General features: G+C 55.0%; 6 protein-coding genes across 6 annotated transcripts; 4 read left to right on the top strand and 2 right to left on the bottom strand.

Moving 5' to 3' along the window:
* Nucleotides 1-1,547: 1,547 nt before the first annotated feature.
* On the bottom strand, nucleotides 1,548-3,067 carry BGZ61DRAFT_357895 (uncharacterized protein; the record flags this gene model as incomplete). Its single annotated transcript, XM_046240919.1, has 2 exons — nucleotides 1,548-2,858; nucleotides 2,930-3,067. 2 exons carry the CDS (start codon nucleotides 3,065-3,067, stop codon nucleotides 1,548-1,550), a joined length of 1,449 nt encoding a protein of 482 aa, XP_046101473.1.
* A 1,372-nt stretch (nucleotides 3,068-4,439) lies between these two features.
* On the top strand, nucleotides 4,440-5,190 carry BGZ61DRAFT_495936 (uncharacterized protein; the record flags this gene model as incomplete). The annotated part of the gene is made up of 2 exons (XM_046250957.1): nucleotides 4,440-4,518; nucleotides 4,568-5,190. The coding sequence occupies 2 exons, from the start codon at nucleotides 4,440-4,442 to the stop codon at nucleotides 5,188-5,190; spliced, it is 702 nt and encodes a 233-aa protein (XP_046101472.1).
* Nucleotides 5,191-5,302: 112 nt separating this feature from the next.
* Nucleotides 5,303-6,093, bottom strand: BGZ61DRAFT_63588 (Prefoldin). Its single transcript, XM_046256942.1, has 4 exons — nucleotides 5,901-6,093; nucleotides 5,777-5,847; nucleotides 5,594-5,718; nucleotides 5,303-5,538 (listed from the first exon to the last, which is right to left on the bottom strand). The coding sequence occupies exons 1-4, from the start codon at nucleotides 5,959-5,961 to the stop codon at nucleotides 5,415-5,417; spliced, it is 381 nt and encodes a 126-aa protein (XP_046101471.1). The 5' UTR covers nucleotides 5,962-6,093; the 3' UTR covers nucleotides 5,303-5,414.
* A 327-nt stretch (nucleotides 6,094-6,420) lies between these two features.
* BGZ61DRAFT_534983 (P-loop containing nucleoside triphosphate hydrolase protein) lies at nucleotides 6,421-7,830 on the top strand (the record flags this gene model as incomplete). Its single annotated transcript, XM_046254217.1, has 3 exons — nucleotides 6,421-7,046; nucleotides 7,109-7,559; nucleotides 7,609-7,830. The coding sequence occupies 3 exons, from the start codon at nucleotides 6,421-6,423 to the stop codon at nucleotides 7,828-7,830; spliced, it is 1,299 nt and encodes a 432-aa protein (XP_046101470.1).
* Nucleotides 7,831-8,457: 627 nt separating this feature from the next.
* On the top strand, nucleotides 8,458-10,617 carry BGZ61DRAFT_63558 (uncharacterized protein). Its single transcript, XM_046256941.1, has 4 exons — nucleotides 8,458-8,702; nucleotides 8,758-9,440; nucleotides 9,497-9,868; nucleotides 9,923-10,617. Exons 1-4 carry the CDS (start codon nucleotides 8,606-8,608, stop codon nucleotides 10,502-10,504), a joined length of 1,734 nt encoding a protein of 577 aa, XP_046101469.1. The 5' UTR covers nucleotides 8,458-8,605; the 3' UTR covers nucleotides 10,505-10,617.
* Nucleotides 10,618-11,444: 827 nt separating this feature from the next.
* BGZ61DRAFT_358350 (uncharacterized protein) lies at nucleotides 11,445-13,220 on the top strand (the record flags this gene model as incomplete). Its single annotated transcript, XM_046240954.1, has 2 exons — nucleotides 11,445-11,580; nucleotides 11,653-13,220. 2 exons carry the CDS (start codon nucleotides 11,445-11,447, stop codon nucleotides 13,218-13,220), a joined length of 1,704 nt encoding a protein of 567 aa, XP_046101468.1.
* Nucleotides 13,221-13,566: the final 346 nt, after the last annotated feature.

Genomic DNA, 13,566 nt, shown 5'->3' with positions numbered 1-13,566 from the left:
CGTGGAAAACGAGGCGTTCGTGCCGCGAGCTGAAATGGCTAGTCTTGGCTGTGAGGCGTCTGTGAGGGTGGCCTCTGAGTTGTTCCCTCATTCCCTTGCACACGTTCCGTGGGCCGACTCATCAGATTGCCGAAAGACATCAGATTTCTCAAATCCGCCCTTCTATTCGAGCCAGGACAAGGAGGTTTGCTTTTCCCTCGTACGACTCAATGGAGTCGATTCGGACATGTCGTCGACCAGGCCACGTCCATCATGCCAATACTGCGCAATCTTCCAACTACTGTATGTGTGATCAGCTCGGTGAACCGTGGGTCGCCCTATGTCCCGTCCCTCTGCAAGGCGCGCGCTCGCTCCCTCTCGAGCCAAACCAGTAGCCACAGACACGTAGCCTGCGGAGCTCACAAGTTCAGCTGGTGATAATATTTGTGGACCCTATGACGGTGAAGCACCTCCCTTGCGGGCTGAAGTCTGCCATCTGCTGCTGCTATTCTCTTCGCGGACAAGAACGAAGACGTCCAGCCGCGCCATCGGTGCATCTCCGCTCCTCATTCCCCAGCCATGGTACCGTGAAGGCGTCGATCTTGGCTAGGCTTCTTTCCCCACCACCACAATAGGAACCATAATGGGAAAATCCCCGAACGATGCCATATTGAGCATGGTCCTAGGTTGCTGGATCCCAGATTGAGGTAGGCATACCCCTAGTATGGCAACTACGTTTAACCAGTCAATGGCCAATAGTTAATGCACATCGACAACACCTCCAGGGCCAGCAGATTCGTCCCAACAATGACTCGGCGAGCGGGGCTAATAATTAGAGTAATTCATGGCGTGAGTGAGAACATGTTTTTTTCAAGTGCTGTGTAACATTGCTTTGTCTGGGATCAAGTGGATTCCAAATGCCGAGGCGCAGTGCGCAAGACACCTGTTGCACTGTAAGATCACAAGACAGGCCAACACACAACATTTGAATACGAGATGAATCAGGCATGGTCCATTCGCTGTTACCCTCAAACCAGAGCCGAGTGAGACGTCATGTTGATGAGACGCTCAGCCAGTACCTCAAAGCCGAGCCCGATAAAGGACCGGAGCACCGGGTAGTACCGGAGCAAACACGCAATACACCGGATGTCGTGCCTGAACGACGACCAGTATCAAGATGCTGATTTCTCAGGCCATTTCCATCATCGCCTCATTAGTCCATTGAAATAGCCCGTGGCGGCATATTGCCGCCAGGAAACGGAAACTCCAGCGCTATGCAACCGGGATCTCAAGGTTCGCCCATCCCTGCTCTACCATAAATGTGAATACACAATTGTTTCTTCATTTCGTTCGTAGATCATGTACGTAAAAGTCCAACTTGTCGCTCTCGTACACATGCCCCTGAGGCTGCTCAGCTTCGCAGTAGAGGTTGTCAATCGCATGCTGGTGGAACGTCTCTGTACGGGTACAGTTCAAGACGTGATCCAGTCCGGGGGGGTGAGTTAATCGGAATATGCCGTGCCTGAGGGAGGTCAGTAGAGTGAAGGCAGGGACTAGGATGTTTCAACTCACGAAGGGTTGAATTTCGGGGCGCAGACAATGGCCACGCTCTCGGGCATCATGACCTGGTAACCAGACTGCGTATGCAGGTCTCTAGAGCTCATGAAACAAGTCTGCGTTGGATGGGTGTGGATCCATCCCAATACAAGAAGATCTTCATTGATGCAATAGTCAAACATGGTGGTCTCATTCTCAGTCTCGCACGTGTCCGATGTGCATATTTGATCTGGGATCAGTAGACAACGGACAAAGAGGGCGTTATTAATAGGCGTTCCGCAGAGGATACCACACATTTCGAGACCCCGACGAGTGTTGTCGGCCGCGATGTCGAGGAACTTTTGACGAAGATTCCTCGGGAGGAAGAGTGATCTTACAGGGTCGCCATTCTCCAGATACGCGCCAGGCTTGAAGGTAAGTCGTTCCTTCTTAGGGAGCGACGGTGGCGCAACCTCAAGCTTGGGAGGGATCGATGGTCGGTCGATCTGCGTGGGGGGCGGCGTAGGGATGAGAGGCTGATATTGGGCAAGCGGGACCTTTTTCGGCACGTTTGGCGCATAAGAAGGCGGCTGGTGGAGATCATAGGAAGGGGGTTGTTGGAGATCCTTTGGAGGACGGACAGGCTCTTTTGGTGGTCGAGTTGGTTGACTCAAGGAAGACGCTGGGGGATATCCTGATGACCGGTCGAACTCGACGGGCTTGGATCGAGAGATGGAGGGGTAGTTGTAGGTTTGTGATGTCGACGGGTGGTATTCTTGGTCGGCGCGTCGTCGCTCTTGGGCTGAGTCGAGGGCCTGTCTGGTGGCTTCCATCTGTCTTTGCAAGTCATCATCACCAGTGCGTCCCTTCGCGTCCCACTGATCCCACCTGCCTCCCATGCGCCGCGACAACAGGTCCTCGTCTGGGATACCGGCCTGTCTCGTTGCTCGCCTAAACGTGTCCCTTCGCACTAGTTCCTTCTGAGCCAGGTCCACAGCCAAATCTTGGTTCTCAAAGGCGTCGAGAATTCTGGCGTTTCCACTCAGGCTCGGGTCTCGTGCTGCGAATTCGGCATATTTGGACGGAGGGCCTGAGGACTCGGCGGGGGCTTTGGGAGGTGCCATACGCTCCCACTCCTGGTTTGCGCTCTCGATCTCAGGCTTCAGATCCTCCAGGTCCTGGATAACGCGGTCGATTCGCTTGGTCAACGGTCGGTATGCTTTTCTGTTTTCGGGGTCTTTGATCTGGGGGTGCGAGGGGATCGACTTGAGCACCAGCACGGAGTGACGGTACAGCATCATGTATGCTCGACCATAGTCGCCATCGGCAATGGCAAAGGAGGCCTAGAGCAAGGTTGGGGGTGATTAGCTCGTGCGCGGAGGAAGCGGCAGAGAGACGATAAGCTGGTACATACCTCCTGGTAGAGAGTCTCGGCGGCGCGCGTCCAATGCTTGACGGGGATGTTTGCGTTGAAGTTAAAGTTTTCGGCCTGGGCAACGAGCTCCTTGACGCTCTGAGGCCGAGCCGGCCGCATAGCCAGACGGGTTTCCATGGTGGATTAGAGCGTTGAACCGCTGAACCCGGGTCGCAGTCGACGGGCGGGGAGATGAGGGGCGAGAGCAGTGTTTCGGCGGCGTCAACAGTGATTGCTGATGATTATGAGCTGCAGCGTGTCACCATCATCGCCGTGAGTAATCGGGAGGCAAATCGGTGCGACGTGGTGGTGAGAATGATCAGGTGGAAGTTTGGCAGCTTGACGGAGGCGACGCGACTCGTCTCGACCACCAGATTCTGGAACAAACGGTTCCCGTCCCGTCCGTCAGGCAGCCTTTGCCGCTCCTGCCCCTCCAACGTCATGCAGGTTGGGGCGGCGATGGCGGGGCATGACGAAGGTCGGCATAAGCAGATATGCAGCAAATGAGGGCATTATGCAATTGTCGGGGTCTATCGTCTGGCCGCTGCCATTGGCGCCGAGCGGCGTGGGGTCCATGCGCGACTTGGCTCACTTTTTCCCGCTGGAGGGACGGTAAAATTACTGCCTGAAGTCATTGTGCAGCGCACCGCCCCAGCGCATGACGGGGAATATATGGCGTGTTTTCGAGATGGCCATCATGCAATTCCGGCCTGGATCGATGGGCCACGCCATGATTCTCTAATGTCTGATGTCCAGAGTCTGATGTCTGATGCCCGGTTTCTTGATCGCGGCTTGCACCGACCGCCTTTCATGCTGGTCATCGTCCCCAGGTCCCCCATCATCCCCCAATCGTCCCCCATCGTTCCGCCTCCCCCGGTGCGAGATTTCCGGTTCCGTCGCCAGCTTGCCACCAAGACTGGGTCTCGCCAAGATGGCCAAAACACCAAAGCCATGATACGTAATATCATATTCTGCCATGTTTACCATCATCATGAGTGATCCGTCAGTTAATAAACACATAATATCTGGTTCCATCTGCCGCACCGGCATCCATCCATCTGCCAATATCCACCTTCATCCCTCACCTCTCTTCCTCCCCCCCCCTCCCCTGCCCCTTTTACCGCTCACCTCCACTCCGTTTCATGACATCAACATGTATACTTCCCGATGCTACGGCCATACGCAGCCTGCGGTCAAATCACCGCCACCATGTCGTGTCTGTGCTCCCCACGACTCCCCACGGCGGCAGACGGAACACTGCCAGAATCGGCCCATCGACCCATCCATCCATGTTCAGGCCGCCCGGTAACAAAGCAATGACCACAATGCGCCCAGGAAGCTGTTGCCATGAGCAAGCCAGGGTGCTTGACCGGTCGCTGAGATAAAATCTGCTGAGCCCGTCTCCCTGAACGTTGGGAATACAAACAACAAAAGCATTCCATAATCTACTCTGCTACTCAACATTCCCATCAACATCAAGACTCCAAGTCCATTCCAGCAACACATCACCATGTCCGCCATTAAAGACCAGTCTGTTATTTCCGTCGCCGAGATCGACACTAACACTGATGCTCGAGACATCACCACCCGTAAGTAATTACTCCCAACATGGGAAACGGCACAAGCTCACATCAGCAGGCGCTGTGAACGCAGCCGTTGAAGTCTTTACCATCGACGAGGGTCATGCCTGTGTCCCCAACGACCGATGCCCCCTCGAGGCCCTCTTCTCGGCCCTGAGCAAAATCTCCGCCACCTTCAACCTCACCGTTGACCCGGAGGTGGACCTCAACAGCCGGGAAACCCTCCACCGCATCCTCCAGGCCATCTTCGACACTGATACCCAGGGCTTCCTGGAGCAGGAGACGTCGGAGATCTTCGCCCACCTCAGCTCGACCCAGAAGGACCGCATCCTGGCCCAGGCCATCGCCACCACCACCATCATCTTCCAGCGCCTCGCTGAGACGGGCCGCCCCATCACAAAGGGCCTCCTCAACCGCGAGGCCCAGCTCTTTGCCGAGAGCGACCAGCGGACTCTGATGCAAGATTCCATCGAGGAGAGCACCGTCTTCGCGCGATGCGACCACAAGAGTGAGCTTACCAAGGCCATCACAGACGCCATGGAGGCTGAGGAGTCTCCCTCGACACCGCAGCCCTTGGTGGCAGACGACAAGGAGGACTTTATGTTTTCGCCCAATGCTGGGCACGAGCGCCCCAAGAACATGGGACTGCCATTCGGGTTTACCATCATGTCGATCAACTAAGTCGGGGATCTGGGCCAGGGACTCAGGGGATCTGGGTCAGGGGATATCTGAACCAAACGAAACACAGCCGTGGCGGCACAGGCGTTTGGGATTTTGGGAGCGTCCTTTATTACGACTGGCGGTTTTCTATTTTGTCGTAGCCAAGTCATCTAGATCGCATCATCGTCATCAGTCGTTAGAATACACTCAACTCATGATATAATGACATCTCGCTTTCCCCTTTTTTATTTAGCCGCCTCCTTGCCCTTTCCAGCTGCGGCCTGGGCGCTTGCTTGGAGCTGAATGATATCGCCCTTCTTCTTTTCCAGCTTCTCCTGGGTCTCCTTGATCTGGTTCTCCAATCTCGAGCTAGATGTCGTCAGCTTTCGCGAGAATAGTCAGTGCAACTTAGGACATCACTCACATTTCACTGCTGATGAAATCCAGCCGTCCCTTGACGGTACCCTCAGCCTCGAACTTGTCCTGCTTCAACAGCACAGGGCCTGTGATCTTGTAGATGGTCTCCCCTTCTCCTAGTCGGTCAAACTCCTAATTCAGGATTAGCGGGGTTGCAATTGGCGTGGCATCAAGCATGGACGGCACGCACTTTTTGCACACCCAGGTTCTCCTGCTTCTGGCCCTCGAGCTTTTGACGCGCCTCTATAGAACCTTGAAGCTCTGTAGCACCGTGTTAATAGCCGCATATGCGAGGTGGTGGTGTTGAGACATGCCTTGCTGGAGCTTCTGGTAGTCCTCGGAGAGCGCCTGGAGGCGAGCCTGGACTTCGGCCATGGTGTCCGGTGAGAGATTATGAAGGCTCGGTGAAATTGAATCGGAGATCCTCCGTTCCGTGGCCTGTTTCTCTAGGCTTCCGATTTTTCTGTTTTAGGCACGGCGATGAGAAGTCTCGGAGTCTCATCAAACGCCCCCGTCCACCAAGGCCCAAAGTTGCGATGCCCCGCTATCCATGGTCTCGTGGGCACCCCGCTACAAGCATGTTTCCCCGCCAATCCTGTCTGCCTGGGAACTGTCACTATTGCTGCTGCCTCCTCCATCCCGACGAGTCGCTCACCTCCAGCCGCCCAAACTCCTCGCGCCCGCCTCTCGCCCTCGTCTCCTTTTTCCCTTCTGGGGAGAACCTCGAAGCCGATCCTTTGGCGTGCTGTGTTCTCGCCTACGCCCGCGCCATTTCCAACTCCATCCTCCACCGCATCGCCCGTGCTCCCCGCCTTATCTCGGCGCCTCCTCACCATGTCCATCAACTTCCGCGAGCGTGCGCTCGCCGAGCTGCAGAAGGCGATTGAGTTCGACCACAAGAAGGAATACAAGAGCGCCTTTGATGCCTACATCGTCGCAATGGAGCTCTGGGTCAAGGCCATCAAGTGGGAGAAGAACAAGGTCATGAAGGATACTATGCGAGAGAAGATGGTCGTCTACCTAGACCGCACCGAAAAGCTAAAGAAGTGGTTGGACGAAGGGGGACAAGACGACAATGGCGGCGGTAAAGGTCCTGTGGCTGCGAACGGCGCTTCAGCTGGTGGCAAGGCCAAGGCCGCTGGCGGGGAGGATGATGATAACAAGAAGTTGAGGAACGCCCTTTCAGGCGCCATCCTTCAGGAGAGGCCAAATGTGAGATGGGAGGACATTGCTGGCTTGGAGGGAGCCAAGGAGACGTTGAAGGAGGCCGTTGTCCTGCCCATCAAGTTCCCCAACCTGTTCCAGGGCAAGCGGCAAGCCTGGAAGGGCATCTTGTTGTACGGACCCCCAGGAACCGGAAAGAGTTACCTGGCCAAGGCAGTGGCGACAGAGGCAAACAGTACTTTCTTCAGCATCAGCAGTTCCGATCTGGTCAGCAAGTGGATGGGTGAAAGTGAAAGGTAGGATATCCGACCTACTTCTCCAAATGGCCGTAAGTTGCTAACGTATATCTTCCCTCTAGATTGGTCAAGGCGCTATTCTCCATGGCCCGAGAGAATAAGCCGTCTGTTATCTTCATTGACGAAATCGACGCCCTATGTGGACCCCGAGGCGAGGGCGAGTCTGAAGCGTCACGACGTATCAAGACGGAGATTCTCGTTCAGATGGATGGTGTTGGCAATGACAGCAAAGGTATTCTGGTTCTCGGCGCCACCAACATCCCGTGGCAGCTCGATGCCGCCATCCGACGACGATTCCAAAGGCGTGTTCATATCGGTCTGCCAGATCCCAACGGCCGCGCAAGGATGTTCAAGCTTGCTATCGGCGACACCGATACTACGTTGGTAGCGACCGACTACAACGCCTTGTCGCAGAAGTCGGACGGTTTTTCTGGCAGTGATATCGCAAACGTGGTACAGTCCGCGTTGATGCGACCAGTACGCAAGATTTTGCAAGCAACCCACTTCAAAGCTGTAAGTCCTATACGAATATGCTCGGTTGGCATCCACTCACACTCAACAGGTCATGAAGGATGGCAAGAGGATGTTGACGCCATGTTCACCTGGTGACTCGGCGCGGATCGAAATGACATACGACAGCGTTGAGTCGGACGAGCTGCTGCCTCCGGATGTCGCTCTCAAGGACTTTGAAATGGCGCTGGACGACTCACACCCGACGGTGTCCAAGGACGACATTGCAAAGCAAATTGAATGGACAAATGAATTTGGCAGTGAAGGTGCATGATGTCTTTGTAGGAGTTCTCAGCAAATTACATGTTTGGCATGGCGGCGTCTCGAGGAGTTACTGGCATCCGGATGAGTTGATTGAGTTGATGATACACGTTGGTTTCTTGGGAGTCGGAGGATCCTTGGGTCTGAGCGTGATCTTCATAGTTGATAAGATAGCGCGACCGTTGACCATTTATCGAGGGTGTTTGTGTTACATTTGGAGTAAGCTGTTTAGATCGAGAGGTGTATTTATGTGGTTGATGATGGTCGTAGCGAGGTTACGGTGGAGGCTAGAAGTTGGTTCGAAGGTTGCGAAAGCCTGATCCAACACAACGGGTACCATGGAGGAGAGTCAAGTAGAGACAGGGATTAAGGCCAATGCCTGCAGCTCTCTCATTCAAATGCCACGTTAAGTACCTAGTCAACTGAGCTGTTCACCGAGGTCGACGAGTAGATGCAGAAGGCAGTTACTTATATCCGTATGTAATGCGGCGCAAACCACGCTCCGATAGAGCCAATGATAAGGATTCTGCCGCTTTTGCATTCGAAGCGGTGAAATTTGCGGCCTGTACAGAATGTACTGTTACCCGTAGCACCCACTTATTAGGCAACAGGATGGTGTGGTGTGGCGCTCACTTACGCCGTGTTTCCTCCTATTTTCGAGCACGTGAACGTGTCTAACACTCACTCTTCGTTTGCTTCCCTACCCTCGACGGCCCTAAACTTCACGATTCTTTAAATCTCACAAACATCATTACTAATTGTCAGAGTTTCTCAATTAGTCGTTGAGCATGACGGCTCTCACGAGAAGCGCCGGTCATGTGAGCCTCCGACCGAATTGCGGCATCTGTGGCAGCTCGATGGAAGTCACTGAACGTTTCGTATTGCGTAAGTCCGCAAACAGGGCCAAAGTTCCCAATGCTAACCTGAGACAAATCTCAAGTCCTCGGTAACGGTGACTCTACCGCCTTTTCGCAACGCCTTGGCCCATACATATTCCCAGGATACGGGCATCGGCCCAGCAGCAAGGACGGCATACTATTATGCCGCAAGCCAGGTTGTAGCCGATGTGCCGTTTCACCGGAGGCGTCCACTGTGCATTTTGAATGCTATGAATTTATCGCACAACGCTCGAATATAGACAGATCTTTGGACTACTTGTGGGTTGTTACTGCCTGGCGAACTCCGTGGGGTCGCGCTCCCAAATTCCGCCTGGAGGAAAAAGTCGTCAAATCAGTCTCGTCAGTATTTAACCACGTCAACATCCCGAGAATAAGATCACTTCCTCCAGAAATACTCCAAATTATTTACGAGTACTCGGCAACGAGTATCATCTGGCGGTTCAACACAGCATCTGAGGTGATTCAGCGATTGACAATCCCCTCGTCAGATCACCTCCTATCAATCCCCCTGCACAAGGTCTCGGCTTGGAAACGTAGCGGCCAACCACGGACTACAGAGACAGCCCATAACCTTCCAGTTGTCCGTTTGACGATTGATTCGCAGGGTATTCGAGAGGTTGAAAGACTGCCTGGGAATCCACCTTTCAGAAGATGGCGGACCGATGACTTTGTATTCGTCACACTAAACCATGAGTTTCTTGATGGCGCAGTTGCACACTTCAAGGTAACACGCCTATGCTTCCTAATCACAAATACAGCCAGACTAACTCAAGAGCCCAGTTTGGATCGCTGCGTTTGGAACTACCGAAGACATGTCATGGAATTCAGACTTGGGATACGCCAACTCCCCCCGACCTGCAGATATGCCGCTTCTATCCAAACAGTATCCGCTACTCTACACAGTTTAAAACAATCGATCTGCGTCAGACTAACGGCATCACTCTCTTCTTCTGCATTGGCCAGGTTTGGGATATACATGCCCATACACAAAAAGCTCCTTGTGCTCTGGCAACCTATCAACGCCTCCCTCCCCGACGTCAACGGTCAGTTGCGTGGGTCTATGTCCCATTTTCGCAAAAGGACCATATCACTGCATTAGGCGCCCGAATGTCACTGTCTGAAAGTAGTTCCTTTGGTAGTACCTGCTTACTTGTGAGTTAAGTCTGAAAAGAGTACGCAACGCCAGAGAGGTCTAATTATTCTCAGTTCCGCATGAAACTAGCTGGCGACGTGTCAGTCGGACTTACTCCTGCCAGAAAAGCAAAGGATTTACTCCTAAGTAAGTCACGTTTAATGACAATGATATATAACACAATCGAACTGCAACCCGTTTCTGTTATCGGCGTCTATTCCACCGGGGAAGAAGATCCCTCGCCAATGCCTTCGTTTCGCCACCCAATCATTGACGATGCTCCATTCTCAAACGCTTGTTTCTCCTTCGCTTCTTTGGATCTGGTTGATTGCATGAGGGTTTTCTACGACAAGCTTACTGGTCTATGCCTGGGGATCTTATTGCACTATCAAAACGGCGCGCAACGGGCACTTGGGCAATGCCGAGTCGACGTCGACCCTGTTGAAGATTATGTGAAACCGGTTCAACTATGCTTCCGTCGCCAGGTTCGTGTTCGACCCGGTACCCGGCGTCAGTTACAGACAACTATAGTAAGGGGAACTAGTAGTCAGGAGCACAATCACGATGAGCAGGGTTGGACGTGTTTCGAAATGCAGGGCGCTCTAGAATTCTGGTTTTCTTGTGAAGAAACTATGTTGACGGCAATCGTGCACTAAGAACGTTGAGATGGGATCAATTCTAAACGCATTGAGTAACACCTTTTGCATCACTTTCTCTTCTTACTAGCCCGTGTGTCGGCTCCAACGACCAAGTATAGTACTGCCCACCCGAGTTGGCCGTCCAAGAGTAGCCAGGATACAAGGTCCCGGACACTTAGACGTGACACTCAACCCATGCACCGCCAGGATGTTGTTGTCCCCCATGAGTAGCGGATCGCGGCGATGGCAGTCAGTCTCTCAGACGAGTGCAACCTCCGTCGACCCAGGCGCTCAAGGATGGAGATCGTCGCCCAGGTGAGAGCCCCGTTGTCGAAAGCCGTCGCACCTCTTAGTCTCTTGCCGCGACTGACTTTCTCCACAGAAGACCGCCAACGTTGAAAGCAGGAGACTGGCAAAGGACGTTGAGAGCGCTGATAAACCTGACGGGTGTCATGATGGACGCAACAGCACAAGGCGATTCATGGATTTGCAAACCACAAGGCACGTCCGGGTAAATGCTGCTCACGACGGCAAGGCGGGCCAATTAAAGGAGTATTTAGTCGCTGAAGTAGAGACAGGAACTAAGGCCAATGCCCGCAGCTATCTCTCATTCAAAAGCCACCATAAGTAGTCAACTGAGCTGTTGGCGAGCTGTTCACCTCAGACTCTAGGGTAGTGTGAGTTGCACGATGACGTCGTCCGTGTACAGATCCATATCAAGCGGTGAACTGCGGCAGAAACCCATGAATTTCTGAGCTTCACGGTTCTCGGTCGCAAACCTCAGCCATGTGATTGCGAAACCGGGTTTCTCTCCTTCTTCTTCATGTTCGCCCGTTTCCAAGATGCGCGAACCGCCTTCTCGGGGCCGCTCCGCGCCTCGGCTGTGCGCACCCGCGCGCGCGCCGCTGTCGCATCCCAATCCCGCTTCGTTGGCTACGCTCCCCCCGTCAGGCTCGACATGCTGACCCCCCACGGCGAGACAGCCGAGAAACTGAACGACATCGGCCTGTGGTTGCCGACGAGGGGCAGGAGGACGAAAAAGGGGCCCACTGCAGACAAGAACCGCATAAATATCACCAGTGAAGGTCTTTGCGGTATGTGGTCTTCGGAATGAGCTGTGGGATCGGCCGCTGGCATGTGGAACTGCAGCTGACCTCTGTTGGCAGACGACATTATGAAATACCTCGCTCCCTCACTACAGCGCCACCGCGGCTGCGATCTCGTCGACATCAACCCCGGCGCGGGCGTCTGGAGCCGGAAGCTCCACGAGGTGGTGCAGCCGCGCAAACACATCATGATGGAAAAGGACGCCGAGCTGTATGCGCCCTTCCTGCAGGACCTCACAGCGCAGGACAACGTCGTGTTTATACCCAAGTCGGGCATCGTGTGGAAGGACCTCACGGTGATGCTGCGCGAGCACCTCAAGGGCCAGGCGGAAATGTCGCAGGCCCTCGCCCCGGACGCCGCGCCGGAGCGCAACGACACGCTCCTCATCAGCGTCAACCTCAGCATGTACCCGCCCAAGTCGTTCCAGCTGTTCGACTGCGTCAGCACCATGGTCATGTACCAGTTCATGTCCAGCATCCGCACTGCGTCGCTGTTCCAGCGGTACGGGCTGGTGCGCATGCTCATCTGGGTCAACGACGACGGCAAGCGCAAGCTGCTGCCGCGCTCCGTCGTGCGCCGCAAGCGCAGCGCCTTCGAGGCCAGCCTGTCGTGCGAGTGGATCCACGAGATCGCCGGCAAGGACGTCGAGATCGAGAACCGCAACGAGCTGCGCGACGAGTGGATCAACATGGAGTCCGGATACCAGACCCTGCGCCGCATGGAGGCGGCCGGTCTGACGCCGCCGCCCGGCCGCGAGACGTATACATACAGGAACCTGACGGCCCAGCCAGAGCTCGCCGGGAAGCGTCTGGCCGGCGTCGAGCAGCCCCGCCTCGAACGGCCGTTCCGCGCCGAGCTGGAGGAGATCGAGGCCGAGTACAACGCCCGCCCCACGCCGGACCTGCTCGCGCGCCTCAAGAAGCTGCGGTTCCGCCAAAAATACGACCACGAGGACAGCTCGACGTACCTGGCGCTGATCCAGGAGCGCGAGGCCCTCTCGCTGCTGCCGCCCGACTCGCCCGAGTTCATCCAGGGCGACGCCGCGTGGAGCCGCAAGATCCTCGACCTGAAGAAGAACACGCGCAAGGAGTTCGTCATGGTGCGCGACAACTACCACCTCTTCCGGCAGAGCCCGCCGTCGCTGCTCTGGGACCAGCGGCCGTACGAGCCGCTCGCGGTGCACCCAGAGGACTTCTTCCCCAACATCCCCTGCACGCTGCTCGACTTCCAGCCCAAGGCCATGCACCCGCTGCTGCGGCAGACGGGCCCGACCACGTCGCGCGCCGGCGACATGTCGGACATCATGCTGCGGTTCTGGTTCGCCCACAGCCTGCTGCCGGCGTCCAAGGCCATGGACGGCGTGTGGCCGGGCTTCGGCCAGCTATACGACCAGTGTCCATCGCTGCGCGATAATGCGCGCGGCGGCAGCCCGCTGAGCGGCCAGGGCGAGGTGTGCGCGCGCGCTCTCAACCCGCAGCAGTGGGAGGAGGTCCTCGAGGCGTTTATCGACTGGCCGTTCCGTCCGTCGTACGCGCAGTTAGTTGGGCGCCTGGTTGATGATCATGAGCATGATGACGTCGACGATGAGTCCAAGACGTCGGCTCAGGGGGCGCCGGGGACAAGTTAGAGATGGTGGTCCGCAAGAGGTGAAGTCGAGTTGACCTCGCTCGTCTCCAAGAAAGTACCCGGCCGGTTAGTGTAAGTATAAATGTACATCTACATGTGAAATAGAATAGACGCATCATCACAACACCAACTCTGTCATACCTTAAAGATGTCTAGCTCCATGGTTGAGTAGACATCAAATCCAATAAAGAGACACTCAAAGTTTTCAATGCAGAGTCAACTCGTCGTGTACATGGTATTAAATTCGAAAACAGGCCTACATGCTTCCTTGCACGCAATGCCATACTGCTTTTTGTTCCATCTATTTCCAAGGGGGCCTCCATATGGCCGGTCGATGCTAATGGCAA

This window comes from Ilyonectria robusta (assembly GCF_021365365.1).
Source record: "Ilyonectria robusta strain PMI_751 chromosome Unknown BGZ61scaffold_16, whole genome shotgun sequence".
In the NCBI taxonomy this organism is placed as follows: Eukaryota; Fungi; Ascomycota; class Sordariomycetes; order Hypocreales; family Nectriaceae; genus Ilyonectria; species Ilyonectria robusta.
This window is presented reverse-complemented; position numbering and strand designations above follow the sequence as displayed.